This window comes from Pipistrellus hanaki (assembly GCF_964339955.1).
Source record: "Pipistrellus hanaki genome assembly, chromosome: 4".
Classification (NCBI taxonomy): domain Eukaryota; kingdom Metazoa; phylum Chordata; class Mammalia; order Chiroptera; family Vespertilionidae; genus Pipistrellus; species Pipistrellus hanaki.
The window spans coordinates 73,138,382-73,164,768 of NC_140506.1; the positions used below are offsets into that span (position 1 = coordinate 73,138,382).

At 54.7% G+C, this 26,387-nt stretch overlaps 1 protein-coding gene across 6 annotated transcripts; it reads right to left on the reverse strand.

Annotated features, from left to right (window-relative positions):
• Nucleotides 1-6,107: 6,107 nt before the first annotated feature.
• Nucleotides 6,108-25,436, reverse strand: MLXIPL (MLX interacting protein like). 6 transcript variants are annotated; one of them, XM_084881611.1, is made up of 17 exons: nt 25,083-25,436; nt 20,445-20,551; nt 16,020-16,102; nt 15,765-15,854; nt 15,442-15,486; nt 14,694-14,895; nt 14,489-14,569; nt 11,122-11,291; nt 9,342-9,870; nt 9,039-9,106; nt 8,784-8,931; nt 8,536-8,645; nt 8,309-8,428; nt 8,028-8,155; nt 7,827-7,947; nt 7,130-7,330; nt 6,108-6,877 (listed from the first exon to the last, which is right to left on the reverse strand). In XM_084881611.1, exons 1-17 carry the CDS (start codon nt 25,379-25,381, stop codon nt 6,869-6,871), a joined length of 2,511 nt encoding a protein of 836 aa, XP_084737737.1. In that variant the 5' UTR covers nt 25,382-25,436; the 3' UTR covers nt 6,108-6,868. The 6 variants fall into 6 exon arrangements, with proteins under 6 accessions (XP_084737737.1, XP_084737736.1, XP_084737735.1 ...); XM_084881610.1 differs by having other exon boundaries at nt 7,130-7,259; nt 7,824-7,947; XM_084881609.1 differs by having other exon boundaries at nt 7,130-7,259; nt 7,824-7,947; nt 9,039-9,121.
• Between the last annotated feature and the right edge of the window lie 951 nt (nt 25,437-26,387).

Consider the following 26,387-nt stretch of genomic DNA (forward strand, 5'->3'; position numbering starts at 1 on the left):
CAATTCCGGTCAAAGGGCATGTATCTTGGTTGAGGGCGCATCCCCGGTAGGGGGTGTGCAGGAGGCAGCTGGTCGATGTTTCTCTCTCATTGATGTTTCTAGCTCTCTGTCCCTCTCCCTTCCTCTCTGTAAAAAATCAATAAAATATATATTTTAAAAAGTAGCAGGTAAGCCCTAGCCAGTTTGGCTCAGTGGATAGAGCCTCCGCCTTCAGACTGAAAGGTCCCTAGTTCACTTCTGGTCAACCGCACATGCCCAGGTTGTGGGGGCGAGCAGGAGGCAGCCAATCAATGATTCTCTATGTTGCTATCGCTCCCTCCCCTTTCCTCTTTGAAATCAATAAATATATATATTACTAGCTACCTTTAAAATATATCAATAAATATATATGTATATTACTAGCTACCTTAAAATATATATATAGGTAGCTTAAAATATATATATATATTAAAGGTAGCTAGTAAGACTGGAAAGGTCTAGAGGGGCTTTGAGGGCCAGCCAGCTCAATCCAACAAGCAGAGATGAATCTGCACTGGTTATTACAGGAAGAAGAGGGCAAAATTACCCAAATTAAAAAAAAAAAAAAAAAAGAAAAGAGGCCAAAATTGGTATCTTCAAAATTTTCTGGATGGACCAGTGGGTGCCAAGAGCAAAGACAAAAGGGAAACCATCAGGTGTTTACTACGATCCAAGAGGGGGATGATAAGGGCCTAGACTTAAGGGCAGCCTGGGGAGTAGATAGGAATTTGAAAAATTTTAAACAAGACATTTCTTTTTTTTTTTTTAATCCTCACCCAAGAATATGTGTGTTTTTTAAATTGATTTTTAGAGAGAAAGATAGAGATTGATTGGTTGCCTCCTTGTACCAACCCTGGAAGGATCGAACCTGCAATCTTTTGGTGCATGGGATAGCGCTCCCAACAAACTGAGCCACCTGGCCCTGGCAAGGCATTTCTTATTTTGAAACAAAATACACAATGGGTTGAAAAAAATGAACAAAATTTCCCCCCGTTTTCCCCAATGGTAGCATCTTCCATAACTATAGTGTAATATGAAAACCAGGAAAAGGGCATTGATACAATCTATAGAACTTATTCAGATTTCACAAAAAAGGAAGATATTTTGAAAGACTAATAATAGAATTTAGATTAGACATGCTTGGTTGGAGTGGGAATAGTTCCAGAGCAGACATGCCCTGTGGGCCTCCCAGCCCGGAAACCCACAGCAAGTTGAAGTATTAGGGTTAGAGATTCCATATTCAAACATTTCCATGCCCACCTGGGAGCCTCTTCTGACAGTGCAAACTCTGGTCTTGAGAAAGTCCCCCTGAGGAGAGAGGCTGCTGCAGAGGCTAGATGACAGAGACACACCCACAGCCTTGGTGAGGAAGCTGATCAGTCAGAGAGCAAATGGAGCGGCCTCATTTCCTTCCCTTTTGTCGTGTGTGTGTGTGTGTGTGTGTGTGTGTGTTGGCATTGACTGAGCTGTGGGCAGTGGGGTAGGGAGGGCTAGAGGGGTGTCCAGAGCATCCTGGAGCTTTTCCTCCTAATTTGCTTTTTTGAACTATAGGCCCAGCCAAGGACCACTTTCTTTACTACCTAGAGACAAAGCTGTGCTTAAGAAGAATTTCATTCATCACGCATTTTGCATGTGACATTGATTGATCCCGGAACTTTGCATTTCATTTAATCTTCTCATATTCCCATCCTATGGATTGGGAGACTGATGCTCTAGGAGGTGCTCATTACGTGACTTTTCAAAGGTCACACAGGTGAAGAGTGAACCTGGGTACACATGCAGGTCTATGACCCCAATCTATTGATGTGGGGACAGAGAGAAGCAAGAGTAGGGCTCAGTGGTATACAGCTCAGTCAATGACACAAAATTCTTTCATATCACATGTTCAGTTCTTTTTCTTTTTTCTTTTTTCTTGTCACCTGAGGAGTGAGGATATTTTTCCATTGATCTTTAGAGAGAGTGGAAGAGAGGTGAAGGAGAAGAGGGGGGGGGGAGAGGGAGAAAGAGAGAGAGGAGAGAGAGAGAAATATCCACTATGAGAGAGACACATTGATTGTTTGCCTCCCTAAGGTAGGTGCCTGACTTGGGGTGGGAACCAACTTGCAACCCAGATATGTACCCATGACTTGGAATCAAACCCAAATCTTCCTGGTGCACCGGCCAGGGATTAGTTGTTCTTTATAGAGTACTTTAATATGCCATGAAATAATTCTAAACAGGTGAAAAAAAATAAGCTCGGGTCAAGTAACTTACCCAAGGTCAACAAAGAAGCCAGGGATAAAGTCCAGAATCAAAGTTGGGTCTGCTACACTCCCAGTTCACACTGGGTTGTGGTAAATAAGGTCTTACTCTTATCCTCAAGCCCACTTAGAAGCCAAGGCCAACATTTGGAAGGATTTGATAAAGCTGGGCAGATCAGGAGGGAGATCTGCCAATGGATTTTGAGGGACGTTGAGATCTGGCTATCTGCCCTTTAGAGGTGGGCATTTTTACAGGTGAAGCAGAAAATAGGAGGGAATTCTAGGTGGAAAACGAGGCATGAGCAAAGGTATGGAGGAAGAACTGATTCCTGTACAGAAGGGAGTGACTATGACAGCCTGTCTGGGTGAGTGTTGCAGATGGGATCAGAGAAAGGATGCGGTAAGAAGGGGTATGTATATTCAGGGTGACAGAAAACTCTAGGTCTCTATATGAACCAGCCATTCCATTTTTGGGGATTTACCCAAAGAAACCCAAAACACTAATTCAAAAGAATATACGCATCCTTATGTTCATTGCAGCATTATTTGCAATAGCCAAGTTAAGCAACCCAAGTGCCCATCAATAGATGAGTGGATAAAAAAGCTGTGATATTACTTAGCCATAAAAAAGGAATGAAATTTTACCATTTGTGACAGCATGGAGGGTATTATGCTTCGAGAAAGACGAATATCATATGATTTCACTGATATGTGAAATCTAAAGAATAAAACAAAAAAAATCAAAACAGACTCAGACACAAAGTCTGAGAGGAAGAGGGTTGGGGGACTGGGTTTTCAAAAGATGGGAGGGGGTTAGAGAGATGGATGAAAAAGGTGAAGGAATTAAGTACAAATTGGTAATTATAGAACAGTAACAGGGCTCAGTCACAAAGCACCTTGAACATCTGGTCAAAAACCTGGCAATGGAGCCAAAGAAGCAGTGGAAACATAACTTCAATTTGCAATTGAAGATCCACCTTGCATTGACTGGAGTTTTCTCTACCCCTGGCCTGTGTTAGGTGGAATGCTAAATTTCATCATTGTTTAATTAGTGGTTTTCAAAGTTTGAGCCCTGGACCCAGCATCATTAAAAATACAAATTCTGCTCTAGCCGCTTTGGCTCAGTGGATAGAATGTCAGCCCGAGGACTGAAGGATCCAGGGTTCGGTTCTGGTCAAGGGCACATGCCTGGAGGTGCAGCCTTGATCCCCAGTAAGGGGCATGCAGAAGGCAGCCAATCAATGATTCTCTCTCATCATTGATGTTTCTATGATGTTCCCTCTCCCTTCCTCTCTGAAAATCAACAAAAATATATTTTAAAAAATAAATTCAAATTCTTAGACTTCATCTCAGATTAGCTGACTCAAAAACTTTAGAGGTGGGGGTCTGGCAATCTGTATTTAACATGCCCACTTAGTGCATTCTGATACACATTAAAGTCTCTGAATCAGATTTAAACTAACCTGAGCTCCAGACATATATAATTTGCAGGTGAAAGCCTCTATTACAGTAGTTCTTAACCTTAGTTGCATATTGAGAATATCTTAAAAGATGTTGATGTCTAAACCCCATAACCAGAGCTTGATTTAATTGATCCAGATTGGGCTTGGTCATGATTTTTTTAAAACCCCCCTCCCAAAAACAAATTATTTGAATGCACATTTAAGTTTGTCAGCTGTAAGGGACTCAGGAGGCCCATGCAAAGACAATGTTCTGTTGGGCCAGGGCAGTGACTGTGGAGATGAATGCTTACAAGGTCAACTGGCCAGGCCTCTGTAACAGATACTGTAGGATAGTGGGGTGTGGGGAGGAGCCAGGAATGACTGTTTGCAGCTTATGCAAGTGTCTGAATGGTGGCATCTTTCCTGAGGATGGAGTGCGTGGAGAGGACCAGGTTTGAGGGGGAAAACTTGGAGTACAGTCTTAGAAATTATGAGTTCTGTTTTGACCCCTTCAAGGTTAAGGAAGCTGTGTAACATTCAGAGGGAGGGGTCAGGGTGGCAGTTGGATATGTGGCTGTGTAGCTCCAGGGGGCCCAGCAAGATAGACACAAGGTCCTCAGGAGAGAGGTGGAGGGGAGGGGATTGCCTGGGACTGGCCCTAGTGAGAGGGAAGCAGGCCAGGGAAGGGGACTGGTGGAGGAGGCTCCCACAGCAGGAAGGCTCTGTCAGGAAGGAGGGAGGAAAGCCTGCCAGGAATTCAAGATTCGAAGGGAGAGTGGTTGAAGAAGGTGGTCTAAGGGCTGGGGGAAAGACAAGAGCACACAAAGTGGTTGTTGGATTTGGCAATGAAGGAGGCAAGGGACTTCGGTGAAAGAATCAGTCCTGGGGTAGGCTGTGCTGGAAGGTGGGAGGAGGAGCCCAAAGGCAGGCAGCTGGGTAAGTGGGAGGGGTGGGGGAGAGCAAGACAACTCCCTCACAGGACGGTGGCATCTGGAGAATAAAGAGTCAAGGGGATGTCTTATGAGCATCTCCCTGGTGGGTTATGAGTAGGTGAAAAACAGCAGAGCACAAAGTGCCAGGATTTTACCTTTCAAAGAGTCACTTCAAGTTGTGGTCTGTAGCAGCAAATAGCACTTTAAGTTTGTGTGCACCTGTCACTGCACAGTAAAGAGAAGTGTCTGAAGGCAGAAATGTCAGTCTGAGTGGGCACCTCATTAAGCATGCAACCTGGGGCTAGTTAACCTCTCTGTGCCTCAAGTTTTCATCTGTGAAATGGGGATATTATAACTCTTAAGTAGTGTTCTTTGCCAGGCACTGTTGTGCTTTACATATATTTACTCCTTTTAAAAATTGCTCTGAGGGAGGAAGGGAGAAAGAGAGAAAAGAAAAAAAAAAGGGAGAGAGAGAGGTAGAAATAGAGAAATTTGTTTTTCCACTTATTTATGCATTCATTGGTTGATTCTTATGTGCCCTGACTGGGGATTGAACCTGCAGCCTTGGTGTTTTGAACCTGCAACCTTTGGTGTTCTAACCAACTGAGCTACCTGGCACTCGACCAGGGCTTGTATTTACTCTCAAATCCTCACAACAGGCCTGTAGAAGTGGGTATGGTAGGAATTAACTGAGTAGGGATAAAGCCCTGACGATAGTTTGGCATGCAGTAAACACTGGATAGTTATGCAGTTATTGTTATTATTCTATATGAATAAGAAAGGCAAAGCCCACAAAAGACTGTGTTTATATCCTGCAAATGCCTACAGAAGTTCTGAGATGTGAGAGGATTCAAACTTGCCGGGCCTGAATGGTCAGCTCCATGAGAGGAGTACAGCAGAGAACAGAACCCCGAGAGCCACAACATCGCCTGTTCACAACAGGCCCTCAGGGAATGTTTGTTCAATGGGTCAATGAAAGGATCAATGAAGTATTGGGTTTTTTTTACCCCAACTCCCACCTGAAGTATCAGTTTCTTCTAAGACATCCCAGCCAATGGCCTTCCGGTCTGCTTGCACATCTTGCACAGTGGGGACGGCACTGCTCTCTGCAGTAGCACGTTCTCCTCCTGGATGGTTCTGATGGATGGCCCTGTCACTTGCACTCCTGGATCCCAGCTCTGCCCTCTTCCACCTTGGAAAGTAGTGAGCCTCTATGAACCCTCTCCTGGCCAGGCAGGGAGGATTTCCGAGGTGAGTGTCATCTCCCGGCTGAATGACAGCAATAGCCTCAAATCCGGCTGCCTTACTTTCACCATTGCCCCGTGGTGGCCTATTCTCAACTTGGCACTCAGAGGAATCCCGTTCAGAAGAAGTTAACATCGAATCTTGTCCCGCCTCTAGTCATAGCCCTCCAGTGGTTCTCCAGCGCAGAAGCCACAACCCACTGCCAACCGACTCTCCAATCCAGAGCAAGATACGCTGACCATCCCTGACAGTTTGTTTTTATTGGTCAAAATTCTCTACAAAACACACACACACACACACACACACACACACACACACACACACACACGACGCCTGCCTTGGTTTGGCCACCACCCGTGCTGGTGCTCTCCTGGGACCAGAACTTCTAGGCTTTGTCCACCCATCCACCCAGGGGTGCTATCCTGCAGCGCCCCCAGGTTACCGGTGAAGGCACAGAGAACCCCTTTTCTGCTTTGCTCAGAAACAAGAGGCATGTGCTCTACCTGTTGGGGAGCAGGTGGGAGTGACAGAGGAATAGGATCTTCAAGTTCCTTGAGTTGCCAGTTTAGGCCCCAAGTGTCACAGCTGCTAAGGCCTTGGGATCATCATCTGGTTGAGCCTTCCTCACCCCCATTTTGCAGACTGGAAAATGGAGGTCCAAAGATGGAGTACAAGTTCCATACGTCACAGGGTAGTCACTGGCAGAGCAGGCACTGGAACTCAGTGTTTTCCGACTTCCAGGAGGTGGGCAGAGGCTAGGGGCCTGCTTCACTCTCAGGAAAGGGGACAACCGGGGGCAGGAAGGGAGAACCCAGAAGCTGTGTCTGGAGCCCACATCCAAGGAAAGTAGTCCCAAGGGCAGCTGAGTGAATGGCAGGGTCTGCTCAGTTCTATAATGGTTTGCCTTCTGTGACCGCCCGTGTGGCTTGCTCAGGTATACAGCCTGGGTCCGTCAGGATGCTGGTAGATGTGCTCAGCTGGCGGAGAGAGTTCAGGACAGCTGGGAAAAGAGAAAGACGCCTCCTGTGGTCAGGGCCCTACTCTTGGATGCTGAAGATAAGGAGGTATGGGGAAAGGCTGGTGGGCTAGACTGTCTGTAGTGTCTTGGCAGCTGGGGAACCATCAGAAAGCATGAGGGGATGGCCAAATCCTAGGCTATTTTGAAGGCAGGCTGTCCCTGGGGTCTGAGCAGAGTGGAATCCTCTTCCCTGAGGCCTGGACATCCCACTGGGCAGGTAGGTGGCTCACGTACTTGGCCGGAGAGCAGGCAGGGAGCAGTACTGGTCCAGCCAGGCCAACGAGGTCTGACGGAGGCTCTGCAAGCTTGCTGTAGACACCATCCCGTTGAAGGACTCAAACAGAGGCCGGATGAGGATGCTGAACTGGCCCAGGTCAAGGAACAGGCCTGTTGTCCAGCCAGTATCCTCACCCACTTCACATGTAGCCCTGACATCTGGCCCAAACCAGGGGAAAGGCCTGGTGTCAGTGAAGCCTTGAACCCCAAGGACCCCCACTGCAGCCGCCCTCTCATTCTGACAAGGCCTGACCAGCTAACTGCCTCAGCTCCGCCATGGCCCTTCTTCTGGGCTGGACGATCCCACATTCCTAGGCTTCCTGCCCTGGCTCAGTCAAGAGCTTGATTAGGTAAGGGGGTAAGCAATTCCATGTTTTGCCTAGGGTCCAGCCCACTCATGCCACTCCCAAACTTCCCTTGGGACTTTCTGTAGGCCGGGCTATGGCCACCCCACCCAGGGGCTCCTCCCTCCCTTGGCCAGCAGGATTGCCCATCACTAGGCAATCCTGCTGGCCAAGATGCCAAGGCCTAGAAGGAGGGATTGGAACTGGAGTCTCTTCCCCTGGAAGCAGCTCCGAGACCCTGCCTGCTGAGACCCTGCAAAGCTGAGCCTGCAGCCAGGCCAGGCCAGCCGCTGGCAAAGTGAGGATACTACCCAGAACTTCCAGTTGTGCAGCGTGCGGGCCCGGACATAGTCATCAAACATGTCTCGCATCTGGTCGAAACGCTGGTGAGTGATGGGCACCCCAGTGGCCGGCAGCTGTTGCTGGCATAGGCTGGGGGCATGGAGAGAGTCAGGGGTTGAGATTCAGGTAACTGGCCCCCCTCGCCCCAGCACCTGCCGGTTTCTGCCTACTTAATGGCAGCATTGAGCTCCTCAATCTGGTCCCGTAGCTGCTGGGCCTCCTCCTGCAAGGCCGCCCGCTCCTGCTGCAGCATGGTGATGTACTCGGCCGTCTTCTGCAGCGTCGTTGCTTTGCTCACCTGTGGGCATCACCAGTGTGGGGTCAGGTGCTGTGACCCACTCAGGCCCTGGGGAGGCGGGAGGAGGCAACCAGGTATCTGGAGGGTCCTGAGGTTTGGTCTTATGTAGGGGGTTCATGAAGAGGCGGGTACCAGCCTAGGTTGGGGGCTCACCTTGAGGCTGGGCTGGGTGTTGAGCGTGCTCACCAGCCCATGCAGGGTGTCAAATCCCAACTTGATATTGAAGCGCCGCTTCTGCTCCGCAGATATGTGTGTGATGCGCCGGTTTTCAGTCTTGGCAGGGAGGGGAGGGGCAGGGACAAAAAGTGGGGTGAGCCTAGGAAGGAGTGTGGGAGGGCGTAGGGTAGCAAAGAGGTCTTAGGGTGAGGGGATAGTGCCACCTTGTCTGGACGACCCCGGCTTAGGATGGGCTGAGGCGGAGAGACTCGGACACTCAGAGTCCCTGGGCCCGGCATGGAGTTAAGCTCCCCGGACGGCCGCCGCTCACCGCCTGAGGCAGAGACAGACAGACCCACAGACAAACCAACACAGGAAAGAAGGTCCCATTGACCTGTCCCTCTCGTCCTGGCCCCAGATATAGCCCCCCTTCTTCCTTCCCCTCCCTCCAATCCCTGCAACCCCTCTTTACCGCTGGGTGCTGGGGGTGACAGCCGCTCTACTTTGGGGGCAATCAAGGGCCTGGGAGGGGCCAGTGTGGCCGAGCCCAGAGGTGGCCGGGGTGGTGTGGGGGCCGGAGTCGGGGGAAGGAAGGTGCAGGGGAATTCAGGGACCGTCTCCTGAAGAGAAGGGTGGAGAGTTGGGGTGAAGCTCTCAGGTAGAGAAGAATGGAAAGTTGGGGTGAAGCTCTGAGGCTCCCCTCCACTCCCAGGGTCTGCCATCTTACCCGGGATTTTGGGGGCCGCAGGTGGGCGTTGGACACAAGAGGTGGCTCCAGGGCTTGCTCAGGCTTGGCTGCGTACAAGCAGACTGTGACGGTTCTCTCAGAGTTATCTCCTAAGACCCCATCTTTCCACTCCTAATAGCCCACACTCCTTTCGGGTTCAAGGTTCATGTCCTTAATTCCTCACCACCCTGTCTCCCCCAGATGAGTCTGCCGCTTAACCTTTACCCTCTGAACCCATAGGCTCCCCACTTCCACATTTGGTTCCCATCTCACCCTCTGTCAACCCTGCCCCTTCTATCTCACCTGCTGTGAGGAGCTGTGTGAGGCAAGAATTGTTGCCCCCAGCAATGGCAGGGGCCAAGGTCCGAGGGCTGGGCTTCCGCTCCCTAGGGGATGGGGTAGGGGGCTTGCCTCTGGGCTGCACACCTTGAGGCATTGTGAAGTGAGGCCCAAACAGGGGCTCTGGATACCCCGAGGATAGAAGGTCCATGGGGAAGTGGGTGGGGGCAGGGCCTGTGCCAGACTGTGGGGTAGGTGGGAAGGTTGTGGGAGCAGGCAGTGGGGAGCCTCCTGACGCAGGAGGGACTGTTGGGAAGGAGAATCTGGGAGAGAAGAGAGGCTCTTCCTGCAGCACAGCAGCGGGTGGGGCCATGGAAGGGAAGAGGGGTGGGGGACAGGGCTCCGGGCCAGGCCCTTTGGCAGGGGCAGGGTATTGGAGGAGGGGTGGGGGTGTGGGACTGGGAGGGAGTTTAGGCTTGGGGTCTTCAGAAAGGAGGAAGTCAGAGCTCAGGAAGACACTGGAGTCCAGGGAGCCAGGGCAGCTTCTCCGAGCCTGGTTGGGGGGACAGACAGAGAGCAGGGGAGAGAGCTGGCCTGTATAGCCACCCAGGCAGCCTCCTGCCCTGGCTCTGGACTGGGCCCTGGGAGACATAAGAGAAATGGTCCCTTCCCTCTGATCCACACAGCAGGGGAATTATAATCTAATGAAGGTAGGGAGTGGAACACATTTATGCATAAATGAGGCATGAGAAAGAGCATCAGTCTTCCTGACCTTTCATTCATTCACCAACTAATTTTTGCATCCATTCTTCCATCCATGCATCCCCCTACCTATTTATTCTCTCATCTCTAAGCTCTGAGTTCATCTTTTTACCAGCCCACCAGGTACTAACCTATTCACCAATCCATCCAACCATCTATGCTTCCTTCATTCATCCACCATACATTGACTAGCCACGCATCCACCCACTAGCCCATTCATTGATCCACCAAACTATTCTTTCATCTATGAATTCCTCCATCCATCCAACCAACCACTCACCTACCTATATATACACCAACTCATCTAAGTGTCTAGCCACATCTGCAACCCATCTATCCATTCACCAACAGACCAATCCACACATACACTCATTCATTCACTCACTTGCTCCATCATTGGGCAATCATTTACCTAGAGCTGTTTGAACAGTGGTAGGTATGGAAGATGCAGTGGTGAGCACAACATAGCTCTTCCAGCAAGGAGCTCACTGTCTATTCCAGGAGAGAGACCCCTCACGAATAACTACATCAGTGCCTGAAAAGTCTGATGATGGAGGGAAAGGCATCTAACCAAGCAGCAGGGAGACAATGTCTGAATTGGGTCTGGGAGTTCTTGAGCCAAAATGGTAGTCACTGTTTCCTAGACACACATGTTCAGTTTTCTGCCTCCAGGCCCTCGTTTGAGCTTCTCCTCCCATCTGACTTACCCTCTACTGGTCTCTTCTGTCCAAACCCCAACTGTACACTAAGGCCCTGAACTCCCTGCCCTCCTGAGAGCCTTCCACAGCAACCCAGCCCTTGGGGGTGCCTGCTCCATGCCCCTCCTGTCCTCAGCCTGACTCCCCCCAGCAGTCTGGTCAGTTCTGCTTCATGAGGAGCTTTCCTCTCCCGCTGAACGGCACCCTCCCAGGATCGTTCTCCCCTCCAGTACCACCCAGTGGACCAAACAAGCACAGGATTGGGCCCTCAGAAAGTACCCAGAATACCTCCTGGACATGGGCAGGTGAGCTAGGCAGGGCTGGGTGGGGTGGGTTGAACTCACCTGCTGGTGGTTATGCCCTGAGAGGAAGGCCATGCCCGAGGAGGCGGGGGGCGCCTCTGAGCCCAGGATCCCACTGCTGAAAAGGGAGTCAGCCATGGGACCGAAGCTGGGGGGCTCCAGGAAGTTTGAAGGCGTGGCAGTCTGAGGGGGGCGGTAGTTGGTGAAGAAATCTGTAATTCAGACACACAGGGTGGTGGCAGTTAGGGCTAAGGCCGTGGCAGCTGGAAGCTGTGGGAGGAGAGCGGGCCTCGTGCCCTGTCCCCAGGCTGGGCTGGGACAGGAGGGAGGGGGGCGCTTCCACAGGAGATTGTGAAACCGTGAGAGTTTCTGTCTCACTCAGGGGAAGCAGCTACATGGGCCCGGGTGGGATGGGCCCGAGTGGGAGACAGCAGGAGACTGTGTCTGCCCTGTGCCCAAAGCACCTCACTTGGCTCATGAGGCCACCCTTTCCCGTCCCCAGGGCTGGGCCTCCCTCTGTCTGCTCCTGCTACCAGCCCTGCTGGGGAACTTGATGTGGGGGAGGGTAATGGAGTATGTCAGGGAGGGGAAGGGGCGAGTCCAAGGGAGGAGCCCCAGAGTGACTCAAGTTCAAGAGGTGAATTAGGGGTAAGAAGGGTCAGGAGGTCAGTGTGTCTGGGACAAGGTCTGTTGGAAAGTCAACAAATGGGACCTCGATAGTAGAATCCAGGAGTGGGGTGAAGGAGCTAAGGGGGGTGACAGCAGGGGTCAGAGGATGGGCTCAGAGAGGGGGCTGCAGTGAGGGGTTCTGGAAAGCCAGGAAGAACTGGGGGTCGGGGGCAGTCAGATTGTTTGAGGTACAGATTGTGTAAGCCCCAGGCTATTCTGGTTTTGGGAAGCAGCTGCCTGTGGCCTAACCACATCCCGGGCATGGGTGCCGCCTGCCCACCCGCTCCCTTCCGGGCACCTTTCTCTGACCCTGGTCCGCTTTCAGTCTGCACCAGCTCCCAAGGCCTCCCTGTCTGGTCAGACCCGACCCCACTGGCCTTGGGCAGGCCCCAGCCCCCCAGGCCAAGGGAGCTAGTAAGACCTCTGCCCCGAAGGCCCCCTTAGAGGGGACCCAGGAATGAGACGGAGAAGACCACACCGAACCTTGAGCCTGATGGGCATCAAACCTGTGTGTACACATCTCTGCTGACTCTGGGACTCACATGTGACAGAGCAGCTGGCTCCGCAAATCAGTGCACGGTCTCAGGCAGCATCTGTCTCCCTCCCTGTCTGTCCCACTGTCTGTAGCTGTAAGTCTGTGTGTACCTGCCCTATTGTGAGGTGCTTGGTGTGTGCATATCTGCCCTGTGCCCGTGTGTGTGTGTGTGTGTGTGTGTGTGTGTGTGTGTGTGTGTTCGTGGCCCCACAGTCATAAGAGGTATTCTTACTGAACTGCCGCCTCCTTTCAATGAACGACTAGGGGGCAAAGGGTGAGCAATCCCTGGTCCTCCATTCCCCTATGGCCTATAGGTCTCCTCACTTCACCCCTTGAAGCCTGGGCTCTAGAGCCAGCCTTGACCTGGGCCTGGCCCCAGGATGCTGAGGGCCACGGAGCAGCCCCTGCACCATGCTGTTGCTGTCTCCACAGGGCTCGGCAGGCCTCATGGAGCTGCGAGCCCAACTCATCACTGAGTCACCACCACCCCCTTATCTGAGATTGTGGGCATGTCCCCACCCAGCCTCGAGAGAAGCTGCTTGCTAGCCCTAGCCACCCACTGGGTCCCTCCCTAGCCTCGGTTCCCTCCACTGACCCACCGTCCTCTCTCTGAGCCCCTCTCTCATCCAAGCTCCCTTTTCTTCCCTGAGCACCCCTCACCAAGCCCCTTCCCCTCACTGAACCCGCCCCTCACCAGCCCCCTCAAGGGAGGAGCTCTTGGGGACAATCACAGCGGCAGCCACGGTAGCCCCAGTGCTCCTTGCCTTCCAAGCGCACAGAGCGCCGGAGGGGGCCACATAGCCACCTCTTCTGCGTGACACCCCTTACCACAGCCCACCCATACTTGCTCCCCATCCCCACTCCGGTAGCCACCCTAGGCTGAGAGAAGTCATTTCCTGGCCCCAGGTTTTGCCCAGATCCCAGGGTGGGGCAGTTGAGCTCCTACCTGTGGCAGGGGTCTGTGTGCCCAGACAGGGCGGCTGCCCTCCCCGGCTGGTCTGCTCCCAGGGCACTGCCATCAACACTTCTGCCCCCACCTCTGTCCAGAGCTGAGGCAGGGGTGGGGGTGGTTCCTCATTCCCTAGTCCCCGCCCCATAGGCCTCCACCTCTTGACTGATAGGCCGGGGACCCCGTGGGGAAGGAGGGAAGGGGGTCACCGAAGCTAAGCCTTTATCCCAGGAGTGCCCCTTCTGCCCCCTAGGCCTTGGCTGAGACCAGATGTCTCCCTGACCACTAACTGGCTATGAAGGCCCCTCAATGTCTGAATCTCAGGGGTGGTCTCCAGGATCCATAGCTAAGTGAAGAAAAGCAATGTGAGGAAGAGTCTATTGTGGGTGCTTATTTTATAGAGACATGAGCATCTCTGGAAGGACATACTTTTGTGACCTGGTGGCCCTGGGGTTCAGGGGGAGGGGGGGGCGAGGGAAACATACAACTTAAAAAAAAAAAATGCTTTACCAGCCAAGACCGGTTTGGCTCAATGGATAGAGCGTCGGCTTGGGGACTGAAGGGTCCTGGTTCGATTCCGGTCAAGGGCATGTACCTTGGTTGCGGGCATATCCCCAGTGGGGGGTGTGCAAGAGGCAGCTGATCGATGACACTCTCTCATCGATGTTTCTAAGTCTCTATCTCTCTCTCTTCCTCTCTGTACAAAATCAATAAAAAATATATATATTTTAAAATGCTTTACCAGATATAATCCCTGAAATTTCCTTCAAAATAACATGGAAGGAGAGAAGTGGGTGAGGTCTAGATAAAATAAGACTGACCAAGAGCTGATAAATGTTGAAATCAGTGATCGTTGCATGAGGGTTTATCGAACTCTCTGTTTGTGTGTTTGAAATGTTCTTTAATAAATAGTTTTGTTGTTTTTTTTTAACGAATTATGTAAATAAATAGATTCAAACAGATACAGTCCCGTCTCTCCCCTGAGAGAGTCCCAGCATCCACCGCTTTCCCGGCAGCTCCCAGAGGCTGAAGCTTCAATGACCCTGGTCCCCTGATCCCTACCGAGGTCTGGCCCTGCTCTCACCTAAACCACACCAGTTTCGTCCCAAGGCTGGACAAAGGGACACCAGGAAAATCTTTCCGAAGTCACTCAGACCATCTGCCCTCCCGGAGGGGCATAGAACCGGCCTGAGGTCAACCCGGGGCTCTCCTGCACTGACCCTGCCCTCCCAGCCCAGGGGAGGGGCGTGCCCCACCTGAGGTCTCCATGAAGTCATCCAGGCTGGGCTGCAGAGGCGTCAGTTCCGGCTGGATCATGTCAGCATTGCCCACGTAGGCTGCAGGGGGCAGTGGCGATGTCAGGAGCAGCAGGCAGGGTGGAGTGGGGACAGCTGTTCCCGGCCACCCTCCCTCGGCTGCCTGGATTCTCACAGGCCTCCTCTCCGGGGGACAGGCCCTCACCGTCCTCAGGGGGCAGTTGCAGGGGCGTGGGGCTGGGCTGGGTCATGGTGAAGAGTGTGTCCGATATGTCGGACAAAAAGCAATCGAGGTCCAGCAGCTGCCGCCCGCCGGGGTCCTCCTCCGGGCCCCCCAGCAGCACGGGCACCACGCTGGAGAAGAGCTGCTCGCACCATCGCTCTGGTGGCGGCCATCCCCCCTCCACCTGGGGAGACAGAGCCGGCGGTAGCAGCCTGAGGGCTCCATGGCTCCTCCTCCTCCCTAGACTGGGGACACAGGGGTCTCCCACTTCCCCTGGCCCTTCCATATCGCCCCTTGCCTGGGGGGATGTCAGCCAGCCAGACGGCCTCTCTCTGCACAGTCCTCACCTCTCCCTGGTGGGCCCAGTTGACTGCCTGGAAGACTAGGGTCACCCCCTTGGCCTCTAACAACTGCCCATAGGAGCTAGATGGGGAGATATGGGTACCACCTCCTGCCTCCTATATTTGTTCCTGCCAGGGATGGGAGGGTAGTTTTTAGGACCCTGTATTCCCCCGTGCCTCCCCTCCACTTGCTCAGTCAACCAGAGCCTTAGGGTCTTCCCACCACTGCTGCCAGGTGAGGAGGGCTCAATTAACCAGCCAGAGGACAGAGGCCATGCCTTAATGTTTAGGGTCTTCCCTCATGTTCCACCCTCACACCTCCCTGCTTCGCCACTGCCCTGCCCACCCAGAGGGACGCTGTTAATTCTCTGGGTCCAGGGAACACCCACCTGTTTTGGGGCCAGGAGGTCCCCTTCTCTGCTGGACTTACGGAGCTGCAGGAACACACAGACGCGGACCCTGGATTCCTTGCCCCTCCTCCATCACTCCCAGCCAAGGCCTCCTCTACTCAGAAGCGCCACCAAATCAAAGGGACCCCCACTTCCCTTCAGGAGCTCCTCCTCCCGGGGAAGTAAGGAGGCTGCGAGAAGATCCTATGGCCACACGGTGGCGCTGTCAGGCTGGGTCTTAGCGGAGGGCGGGGGCTCCTCCGTGGGCTCTTCCAAGAGCAGCAGAGGCCAGCACCGGCCGTCCCCCGGGGTCCCCCACTGACCCGTTTCTTGTAGTAGATGCGCCACTTGTGGTACTCGCGCAAAACCACCTCGATGCGCCGCTTCCAGTAGTTTCCTTCCAGGACCACAGCCTGGGGAAGACCGGGAGGGGGCTCAGAGCGAGGGGCAGCACTGATCTCACCCCTCACCCAATCCCCTTCTGTTGGCCCCTCCCGCCCAGTGCAGCGGGGGTCCGAGGGAGGGGCCGGGTTTGGGGAGGAGGCCGGTGGGCGGTGGTCCCCCTTAGTCTCACCTACCTCCGGTTTCCGATGCGCATCAGCCTCAGGCCCCTGCAGGGGGGTCACAAAGCCACAAACGGGGCTCTTCCTCCTCTCCACATCTAAAGAAGGGGGCCTGGTCAGGGATGCTCAGCTCCCTTAGCTTTCACCCTCCCCAGAAGACTGGGACTGAGGTGCATCCTTAAAAATGCTGCCTGGCCTTGGATGTTCAGATTAAGTGTCACCTCCTCTAGGAAGCCTTCTTGCCTTCTTCTCTAGCAGGACTTCATCTCCGTCTTCTGTGCAACCCTCTGAAACCAACCCAACCCAGGAGGTGTGAAAGCAATGCTGGCTGAACGGGATTGGGGCCACAGGGAGCGAGTGAGCTGCCTCAAGAACATCCCGGTCAGATTGGCCTCAAGAACATCCCGGTCAGATTGGCAGGCCAAGGGCCCCGAGCCCTTGGCCCTTGCCTCAGGCTCCTTGGCACAGCCCAGTGTGATCTCAGAGAACCACCCCGTGTCTACTCCAGGCCACCTACCCAAGCCCCCTTTTCACCTCCTCCACTCCCTTCCCGGTCTCCAATGCTGATCTCTCTCCTTTTCCTTTTGCCTCTAAACACATTCCAGGTTCTCCTTTACCTCCCAGACTTTCCCTTCCCTATGCTACCCAACAAGCTAACCCCTTTGCTTCCCCCTTCACTCCTTTGCTTTCTCTTCAAACTCTAGAACAAGCACGCCACTTGCCACCTCCACTTCTGTACCTCCCAGTCTCATCGTCACCTCTGTTCTCAGCATTTGCCCCCAAGGCCACCTCCCAACCACGCTCATCCTGCCCCTTTCCAGCTTCAGACCCATTTCCCAGTTGCTAGGGACCCTACACTAGGATGTCCCAAAACGTGTCACTCTCAGATGTCTGGGACATTCCCTCTCCAGCCCGTGCCTCCTCTGGACTGCCAGCACTGACTCCCAGGTCCTGTTTAATCCATGGACTAGCCGTCTCAATCCTGAGGATGTGTGGCATTTCTTCCAGTGTCCCCTCCCCCCTCCCCCACTCTCACGGTAACCGGCTGGTCTGTTGTCATTTCTCATCCAGACCTCTCTGACTCCAGTCTCACCCTCTCTAGCCCACGTCCTGCTGCGGCCAGGTCAATTCTTCCTACAGTGCGGTCAGGCCTGGACCTCTCCAGGGCTCCCTAAACCTCCATGGTGAAGTCCACACCCCTGAATGGCTTCCAAACCCTCCAGGTCTAGCTCCACTGCTTTTCCGGCCTTTCTGTCTCCTTAATGCCCCACCTGGAAGCCAGGCAGCTCCTCCCTGCTCCCCCCACCAGACTACCCTCTGTTTTTTGTTTGTTTGTTTGTTTGTTTTTAAATATATTTTATTGATTTTTTTACAGAGGAGAGAGAAAGAGAGAGGGATAGAGAGCTAGAAACATCAATGAGAGAGAAACATCGACTAGCTGCCTCCTGCACACCCCCTACTGGTGATGTGCCCTCAACCAAGGTACATGCCCTTGACCGGAATCAAACCCAGGACCTTTCAGTCCGCAGACCAACACTCTTCACTGAGCCAAACTGGCTTCGGCTAACCTCTGTTTTTATTCTACATGGAAAGCCCCTCCCTTGATTGCCCAGAGCAGCTCCCCTTCCAGAAAACCTCTCCTCCTCTGAACCTCTCTGGTTAGGCCTGCCTCCATCCTCACCTGCCTCCGCCATTTCTTTGAATGCCGGCCTCCCCGCTGGGAGTGCAGGCAGGAGCTGTGCCCTTTAGCCCAGAATCCCTGCATCTGACACAGAGGTTGGCACACAGGACTTCAAAACCCTGAGCAGTGACTTTTTCTGATATTCTTGACACAAAGGACTTCAGGGGTGTCCATGGGGGCCCATCCGCTGAAGCCCTGAGTGAAGTGCCTCTGGGACTATTGACACAGAGGAGGGGGATCACCTGAACATGACATTTCTTGGGACCGTCAACAAAGTTCTGACTCAAAGGACATTCTCTAAAATGAGATTCCTATGAGACTGAGGAGGATTGCTGAGCCTGCTTGGACAGAAGACAAAAGGAAAGCCCTTAGGTATGTGGACTCCAGGGGCATAAGGGTCTCAAAAAGCACCTGTCCCTGGCTTTCCAGATGAGGAAATGAGCAGGAGAAAAGGGTAAGTTTGCCCAGGGCTCCCAGAGAGTCAGGGCTGAGCAGGCCCAGCCTACTCTCTCCTCCCCCACCCAGGGACACTGTGCTCTGGACAAAAGGGCAGTGACCTGGAGGTGGGGCAGGCTTTATTTAACAATGAGAAACTCATCCATTCATGCAGCAGCCTAGCCCCTGCACCTACGCTGGGAAAACAGCTGGGTCTGAATCCAGGGCTGACACAGGGAACTCACAGCTTGGAGGTCGAGGGAGGAAAGCACACACATAACATGAGCTGATGCCAGGTGGAGGTTCTGCCCATGACAGGGCACAGTGCTCTGGGAGTTCAGAGGGAACTGAGATGAGTCTGGGGAAAGGAAGGGGTTCTGAGGCCAGGAGCCTGCAGAGGGGTGTGGCAGGTGCCTGGGGGATGAGCCGGGCAGCCCTCCAGCAGTCATTTCCCCCCTCGTTTTCTGAAGCCCACCCCCAAATCTCTGGTGCTCAGGGAGGAGGGGGAGCCCTGACATTTATTCTCTGCCTGTCTATGCTCTTGCTGTTATCGCAGCAATAGAGATAGACCCCAGGGTTTGCTCTCAGGGAGCCCGTGTGTGTGACTGCCTAGTGCTGAGATGTGATCACACTGAAAACTCACAGCGGACCTCAGCAGGAAGACCTATTATCATGCCTGCCTTATAGATGAGCAAGCTTCGGCGAGGGGAGGCTGGGGACTTTACAAAGTTCACATAGCGGGGCATACTAGAACTTGACTCAAACCCACCTTCGCATGACTCAGAACTTGGGGTCCTTCTAACAACTTGTACAACAGCTGCAGACCACAGTCTGTCTGGGTGAGGAGCCTGGGTTTGCACCCCATCCAGCTTTGTAGAAAGGGGGAGACAGATAGGGATACTGATTCCCCTGGTTGAATGGTCGGCAAACACATTAGTCAACAGAGTCAAATACCAACAGTACAACGATTGAAATTTCTTTTGAGAGCCGAAAACCGATTCCTGCGCATGGGCCACAAAGTTTCAATCGCACTGTACGTGCGCACCCGCACGTGGTATTTTGTGGACGAGCCACACTCAAGGGGCCAAGAGCCGAATGTGGCTCGCGAGCCGCAGTTTGCCGACCACTGCCCTGGCCTACAGCTCCCTGGTTTGGTCAGGCCCATTCTCGGGTGAGGTCCAGCAGGATTCAATAAAAGGAGCACTGGGCTCGGAGTTGGAGAGCCCTGGACTTCCCAGCTCCGCTACTTTTATGCTCCGTGGCCAGATCAAGTCACTTGCATTTTGGGCCTCACGTGCTCATGTATAAAATGGGGGTAATAATACCCATCTCTCAGGGATGCTAGGAAGCCTCAATTAAGACGATTTAGGAAAGTGCTGGGCACACAGATGAATAATAACCCAACACACACACTCTCTCTATTTAGGTGGGATCTCTTGGGGCCAGTACAGAGAATACTGGTTCCTCCTGGGCTATGTGTTCCCAGCTCAGCACAGCCTTTGATCCTGCAGCAGGACCTACCTAAGCTGGACAAGGTGGGGCCAACTAGTCTGATAGTTCTCAGCCTTTGCTGTCCTGCCAGGGGGAAGGAGAAGAGGCCTGGTATCCCTAAATGAATGACTATGATCTCAAGGGGACCTCAGTTTCCACCATCCATCATTTACTGAGCACTTTGTGCCAGGCTTGTTCATACCCGTTATCCCCACACCAACCATGAAAAGTAGGGCTATTGGCCTCATTTTAGAAATGAGGAAATAGGTTCAGAGAGCCTAGACAACTTGCCTGCAGTCACACAGCCAGCAAGTGACAGGAACAGGGTGGGAAACCAGCTCTGAGTGACTCTGAAGTTCTTCCACTCTACCACGTAGCCTCTCTGGGCCCCATCCCCCCAAATCTCCATGGGGTCACTTGGTGAGAGTTCAGTAAGGACTTTAGTGAAAGGCTGGAAGAGAGCCGTGCAGGAGGCTTTGCAAAGTGATGGAATTGGCCCAGACAGTGTCTAACGCTTCTTTCTAACCTGGCATTGGAAGCACCTGGCTCCACTACTGCAGAATGAGTCTTAAACGGTTTCCCAAATCTCAGGCCAACTTAGGACTTCCCAGGGGTGACTTCTGTTGTGCCCAACACTACAATGGAGAGCACTCTTAGAGAGTGCCAGGGTCACTCGCCAAGACTCTCTGAGGGTCAGAAGCTGTTCAGGGGTGCTTGTGCTGATACTCCCCAAAACACTCTGTTGGTGCAAGCTGGGATTCCTGGGTAGCCATTTCCCACCCCCACGCCCTCCCACAGCTCTTGGGCTGGGGTGGCCCATGGTACCCACTCACACTGGATATACCAGGCTCTCCAGATGGCGTTGTTGAGGCGGATCTTGTCTCGGCAGAGCAGCTTGAGACCTTTGAAATTCTTCCACTTGGGAGACACCAGCTTACCACTATCAGAGGGAGAGGGCTGGGTTAGGGCTGAGGGTGGGGAAAGGGGCGTCTGCAGAGGCTGGTTGTACACAAGCACTAGGCACTCATCTATGGAGGGCAATTTGAGAGACCCACTCACATCCTGCCCCTCACTATAACCTGCCTGAAATTCCTACCTTGAAAGTCAGGCTTTAAAATACCCTCTCAGCCCTAGCCGGTTTGGATCAAAGGATAGCGCATAGGCCCACGGACTGAAGGGCCCCAGGTTCAATGGTGGTCCCAGGTTCAATGGAGAGCACTCAGGACAGCTCCCTGGAGGTGGCAAACTTGGCCTGTGCCCAGAGGACCCTGAGAGGCAAGCTCCTCATCTGTGCTGAACCTTTTCACCTCATGAATTTAATTGACCGCTAGGGTTAGGTTTAGGGTCAGGATGCTGCCGACCCTGGGGTGTGTGAGGGAGGCAACCGATTGATGGGTCTCTTTCACATCAAGGTTTCTCTGTTTCTCCCCCTCCTTTCCACTCTAAAAATCAATGAAAACATATCCTCAGGTGAAGATTAACAAAAAACGTAATAAAATACCCTCCCAGGTCCCCACCAGGGGACCTTGTGTTCTTTGTGAGATCTGCTTGTTAATCTGCTACCAGAACTAGAGCCAGGACTGAGCCTGCTTATCAGCTTAATCTTCATAACACTATCCAGTGGCCTTACAAGCAACTGTCTTGTAGGCCAGCTAGATACTGTTGTTACTGAAGGGAACTGAGGATCAGGAAGGGAGAGGGCCATGCCCAAGTATATGGCAGAGACTCACCCAGACCCTGTGGGGTTCTTTCTTTCTTTCTTTCTTTCTTTCTTTCTTTCTTTCTTTCTTTCTTTCTTTCACCAGTCTTGCTGGATCTCTAGGTCAAGGGGATGGGTAAGGTTTGTCTGGCGAGCAGAGGAAGCCTCTCCACCAGAGGTAGCCTCCAAGCAGCCAGCCACTGCCTTTTCATTGCCCTCCTGGTATCTGCCCAGCCCCAAATCCTAGAATGGCAATCTAGGACTGAGCTAGAAGGTATGCCCCTTCTCAGGGGTGTGCCCAAGACAATACCAATCCGATCCAAAGGAAGGCATCTAGGATGATGGAATGGTGGGCAACGAGGAGGCAGCATCCTGACCCTTAACCTAACCCTAGCGGTCAATCACATTCATGAGGTGAAAAGGCTCAGCACAGATGAGGAGCTTGCCTCTCAGGGTCCTCTGGGCACAGGCCAAGTTTGCCACCTCCAGGGAGCTGACCTAGGAGGTCAAGATGTTCAGGGTCTTAGACCCCTGCTCGTCCCCTGTCTCCTCGCAGTCCACAAGCCAGGGTTGTATACCAGTCCCTTCTGGCCCACCTTATCCAACCCTTTTCCACACAGAGGGCTGAGGCCTCAAGGCTTATTCTTTCAGAACACCAGGCCTGCTCTGTCGAGGGGCCTCGCTCTAATCCAGGGGGTAAGGGACAGGTGGGTGGCAGTCTGACTCCTGCAGCCCCTTAGGTGCACAGGTCACTGGCTCTCCTCTCCTCTCTGGTCTCCAGGCTCCTGTGTTTACTTTGGAATAGGGAGAGGGGTGAACTGCCACCCTAGGGCACATCAGGCCTCATTACCCAAAGAGAGTACATAACACAGGCGCACAGGCCTGCCGGCTGGCCCCCCACCCTCCTAAGTTAGATAAACACCATCTGTCCGGAGAAATGGGAGAGCACTCAGACACATCTTGGGCCAGCTTCTGTGGCACCCGGAGGGTTGTGGGGGGCCTCCTAAGCTTATTGCCCCTGCCTGTATCCCAGCAACCTCCCATGGGGCCCCCTCTGGTCACCCAGTGCCCACCTCCAGCCTGCCTGCCTTTCCTTCAGTGTTTCCCAAACTTTTGACATATGTGTACCCCTTCTACAATTTTCATAACACTGAGTACCCCTCGTACTCATGAGAATGTAGAATTAGGCGCAGCTAAGCACGGTGCAGTGCATACCCCCACCAAACTCCGGTGCAACGTGTACCCCCACTGAACTCTTCCCGTACTCCTGGGGGTATGCGTACCACCCTTTGGGAAACACTGCTAGGGTATAGTGTTGTGGCCAGGTAAGGCTAGAGGAGAGGATTCAGTGATAGCATCTAAGCCCAGGAGGAAAGTCTGTGATGAACTTGTTGGCTCCGGGGTAGGGGGTGGTGGTGGGGGCAACCTGAAGCAAAAAGCCTGAAGCCAGGGTTCAAGGACTTCTTAAGACCAGGAGAAAATCTGGAAAGCTTGGGGATGGGATGGGGAACAGAACTCCTAGTTCAGTTCCCCATACTCCCACACATGGTCTCCCAGACAGGGTCCTGCTCGCTCCCCCATTTCCCTGAGGCCATTCTTTCCATGGCTCTGACCATGGACAAAGTGTATGCTTGGGACTCCCAGAACCTGCCTCCCTGTATTTCCACCCAAAGAACCATGGAACATGGGGCTCCTCCTAGAAAAGTCCCTTCTCCACCCACCTGCCAGTCTGAGGTGAAAGCTGGCCAGGCTCCCACAGGCTCTCCTCCAGCCCAGCTGGCCAGTCCCTCCCAACACCTCTGGACCCATTGCCTCGCTGTCCCTTCCCATCTACCCACTCTCTTGGGACACCAGAGACTCCGGCCTAGAGATTGCTTCCCCAATGCTCTCCCTCCAGGGAGCCCCAATAATGAGGGGTCTAAAGGGCTAAAACACAATCCCAAGCTGAGCCTCAGTGTTTTTTCTCTCTCTACCAAATGGGGGAACCCAAAGGCTCCACTCTCGTCCCTGGAGCATAAGGCCAACCAGGGCAGCCTGAGAGAGTGAGTCTCCTGGTTGTTTAGGGAGAAAGCACAGCTCTCTCTCCATCCCAGCTGCCCCTGACTGGAGTCACACCAGCTTCCAGTCAGCCTCTCAGTGGGGGCAGCTCTTGGAATGTGCTCTGCCTCCTACCTTGCCACCTCCTCCGAACCTCCCCGTTTTGGTCACCCATGGTCTGGGGTTAGGGGTGGGCGTTAGCCAGCCCGGACAGAGAGAGAGGTGTGTGTAATATAACCCGGGAAGCTGAAGTTAAGAATGGGTGAGAAGTGGGGGGGCCCTGGGGGAGGAGGGGTGCCGGCACCTGGTGTACTAGGACCTTAGATGGCCTGCCCAGGCGGGGTGTGATACGAGGGTGGGGGTAGGAGGGGTGGGGGGAGGGATGGGAATTTGAACTTTCCACATTGGTCTGGCGCCTGAGACGGTCAGGTTGCAACATGACCCGGGCCCGGGGCCAGAGCTTGAGGGCCAAGGTTACAACGCCTCCAGCCAATGGGGTCGCGGCTGCGGGGCAGCTGTTGGGAGTGGGCAACACTCCCCCGCAATTCCCACCCCAGCTCGGGCTCCGGCTCCGGCTCCGGGTCGGAGCAGCCAGTGCTGATCGATCGGTAGACAACCGTTCTCTGAAGGGGCGGAGTGTCTCGGAGGAAGCGGAATCTTTGCAGAGAAAAGATCAAAGCCGGCCGCCCCCGCCCCTCCTTCATCCCGTACGGTTTTCGGTTGATAATTTATCCTGGCCTCTCAGCTCCCGGGAACTTTGCTCCGGGGCACCGGGCCAGGACCGGGGTTCGCGCCCTCCCCTGGGACGCGGGCATGGCGCTGGAGCTGGGCGGCCGGCGCGCTCTGATCTGGGCAGGATTAGGCGCTCCGCCTCCAAGAGACCGGGAAGGCGAGCCCAGGCCTCCTGGAACCAGCCCCTCCGGCTCGCGGCACCCCCTGCCCGGAGGCGACAGCGGGGCACCTTTTCGAGCTGCGCCCACCCGTGGGCACCCTCTCCAGCCTGGGGCACCCCCTGCAGCCACCCTCTCCAGCCTGGGGCACCCCCTGCAGCCACCCTCTCCAGCCTGGGGCACCCCCTCCAGCCACCCTCTCCAGCCTGGGGCACCCCCTCCAGCCACCCTCTCCAGCCTGGGGCACCCCCTCCAGCCACCCTCGACCCCGCAGATCAAAAACAGGTGCCCCAGCAATTGGGGTGGGGGCTGTGCAGGATGAGAGACTGGGTTTCGATCGACAATTGGCTATGGATCGGGACATCCGCGGACGCCAGGCGCACGGCGAGGGCGCAGGAATAGAGTGGGTGTGGGCCGGGGCTGCAGGTGGTCGCGTGGAGGGGCCCCCGGGTGGAGGGTGGGAGTGGCAGGATGGCCTAGGACCCCAGGAGCGCGAGGGAGTGTCTGGCGTCTCTTTGGGGATGGGGATGGGAATGGGGATGGAGAGAGGAGCGGGCATGGGGAGGGGGCCGCGGTGGAGGTCTGCGCCCTGGGCAGAGCGCTGGTGCTGAGGATGGGAACCTGGGAACCGGCAGGCACGCAGGCCCGATTGGGATCAGCAGGCTGGGCCAGGGTCCGAGGACGCTCTCGGGCGGGCGCGGGGAGAGGGTGTCCAGGAGGTGGCCGGAGTCTCCGAGGGCAGGGCAGTCGGAGACCAGGGCGCGGGACCGGGCCGGGTGTCCGGGGCCTCGGCGCGCGGTCCCGTCTGGAGGGCCGGGGCCGTCGGGTCCCGGCGCCGCCCTCACCTGTAAGCCAGGCTCATGCACTCGAAGAGGCGGGTGAGTGTGGGGTCGATGCTGCGCGGCCCGAAGTCGGCGAGCGCCACGGGCCCCTCCCGGGCCCGCCGCCGGGGCAGCGAGTCGCTGTGCGGCGACGACACCATGAAGTGGCCGCTGTGGATGACCTGCGAGCGGAGCAGCCCGCCCGCGCCGCGGCGGGCGCCCGGGTCCTCCGAGTCCGTGTCTGAGTCCGAGTCCGCGCCGGGCACCGCCCGGGGGCCCTGCAGCCCCGCGGCCAGGCCAGCCAGCGCCCCGGCCGTGGCCATGGCGGCGCTCCCCGGCCCGGGCCCGCTGCAGCCGCCCGGGAGGCTGCGGGGCCCGGCAGCCCTCATTAGCATCGCCCGGCCCCCGGGGCCCCGTAGGTGGCTCCGCGGGGCGGGGCCGCAGGGCTCCGGGCGGGGCTTACATTAATATAAAACACCACGTAGGTGCTCCTGAGGCTACAGTTTGGAGCAGGAGGAGGTCCCTGTCTTCCCAAACGCCTTTCCTTCTGCAGTGACCATGCAAAGCCTTGGCAGAAGCGCCCCTGCTTCACCCAAAGTGGGTTTCCAGTCATGCACTCCTGATCCTGAAAGCACCCTCAGCGCCTGGGGTTCCAGCTTCTAGGGACGGCTTCCCATGCAGCCCCTCACCTAACGACAACCCCCCTGACCTCTGATCTCCCAGCTCACAGTCACCCCCTCTCCGCCATCCACACAGCTGGACGCACCCACCGCTCAGAAGGCTTGCGTGGCCTGGTCGGTCCACTGGAAGGTCTCAGGCCCCCCAGCTGACATTTTGGTCATCACTGCACCCGCACAGAGCCCCAGAGGATATGTGAATCCTTGTCACCCGCCCCTGGATATCCCCCAGGCAGGCCATCTCCTCCCACCCACCTTGAGGTCCAGCTTATGTTCCTGTTTTCTGAAGTTGCTCTCTCACCCTGAGGATGTAAACCGGGATGTTTGGTCTCAGGCATTCACTCACCCCTGTCACCTCTCTGGCACCTTTAACAATCCTTCAAGGTGGGGTTCTTGCCCCACTCTCATAGGGCACCAGGTCCACAGGAGTGGAAAACCCCCCAAGTACTTGCAGAGGAACAACAACACAGCCTGGTCTCAAAGAATTCCAGACTTCCCACCCAGGGCGATCCCTGGTGGGGAGCAGGGGTAGGCTGGAGGCAAATGCTAACCCGTTTTGGTTTTTGACAAATACGTGGCTTACATGCAGTTACATAAATAAGGTGACTTCTTCCATGGCAGGGTCCCAAAGCTCCCACGATCAAATGACAGT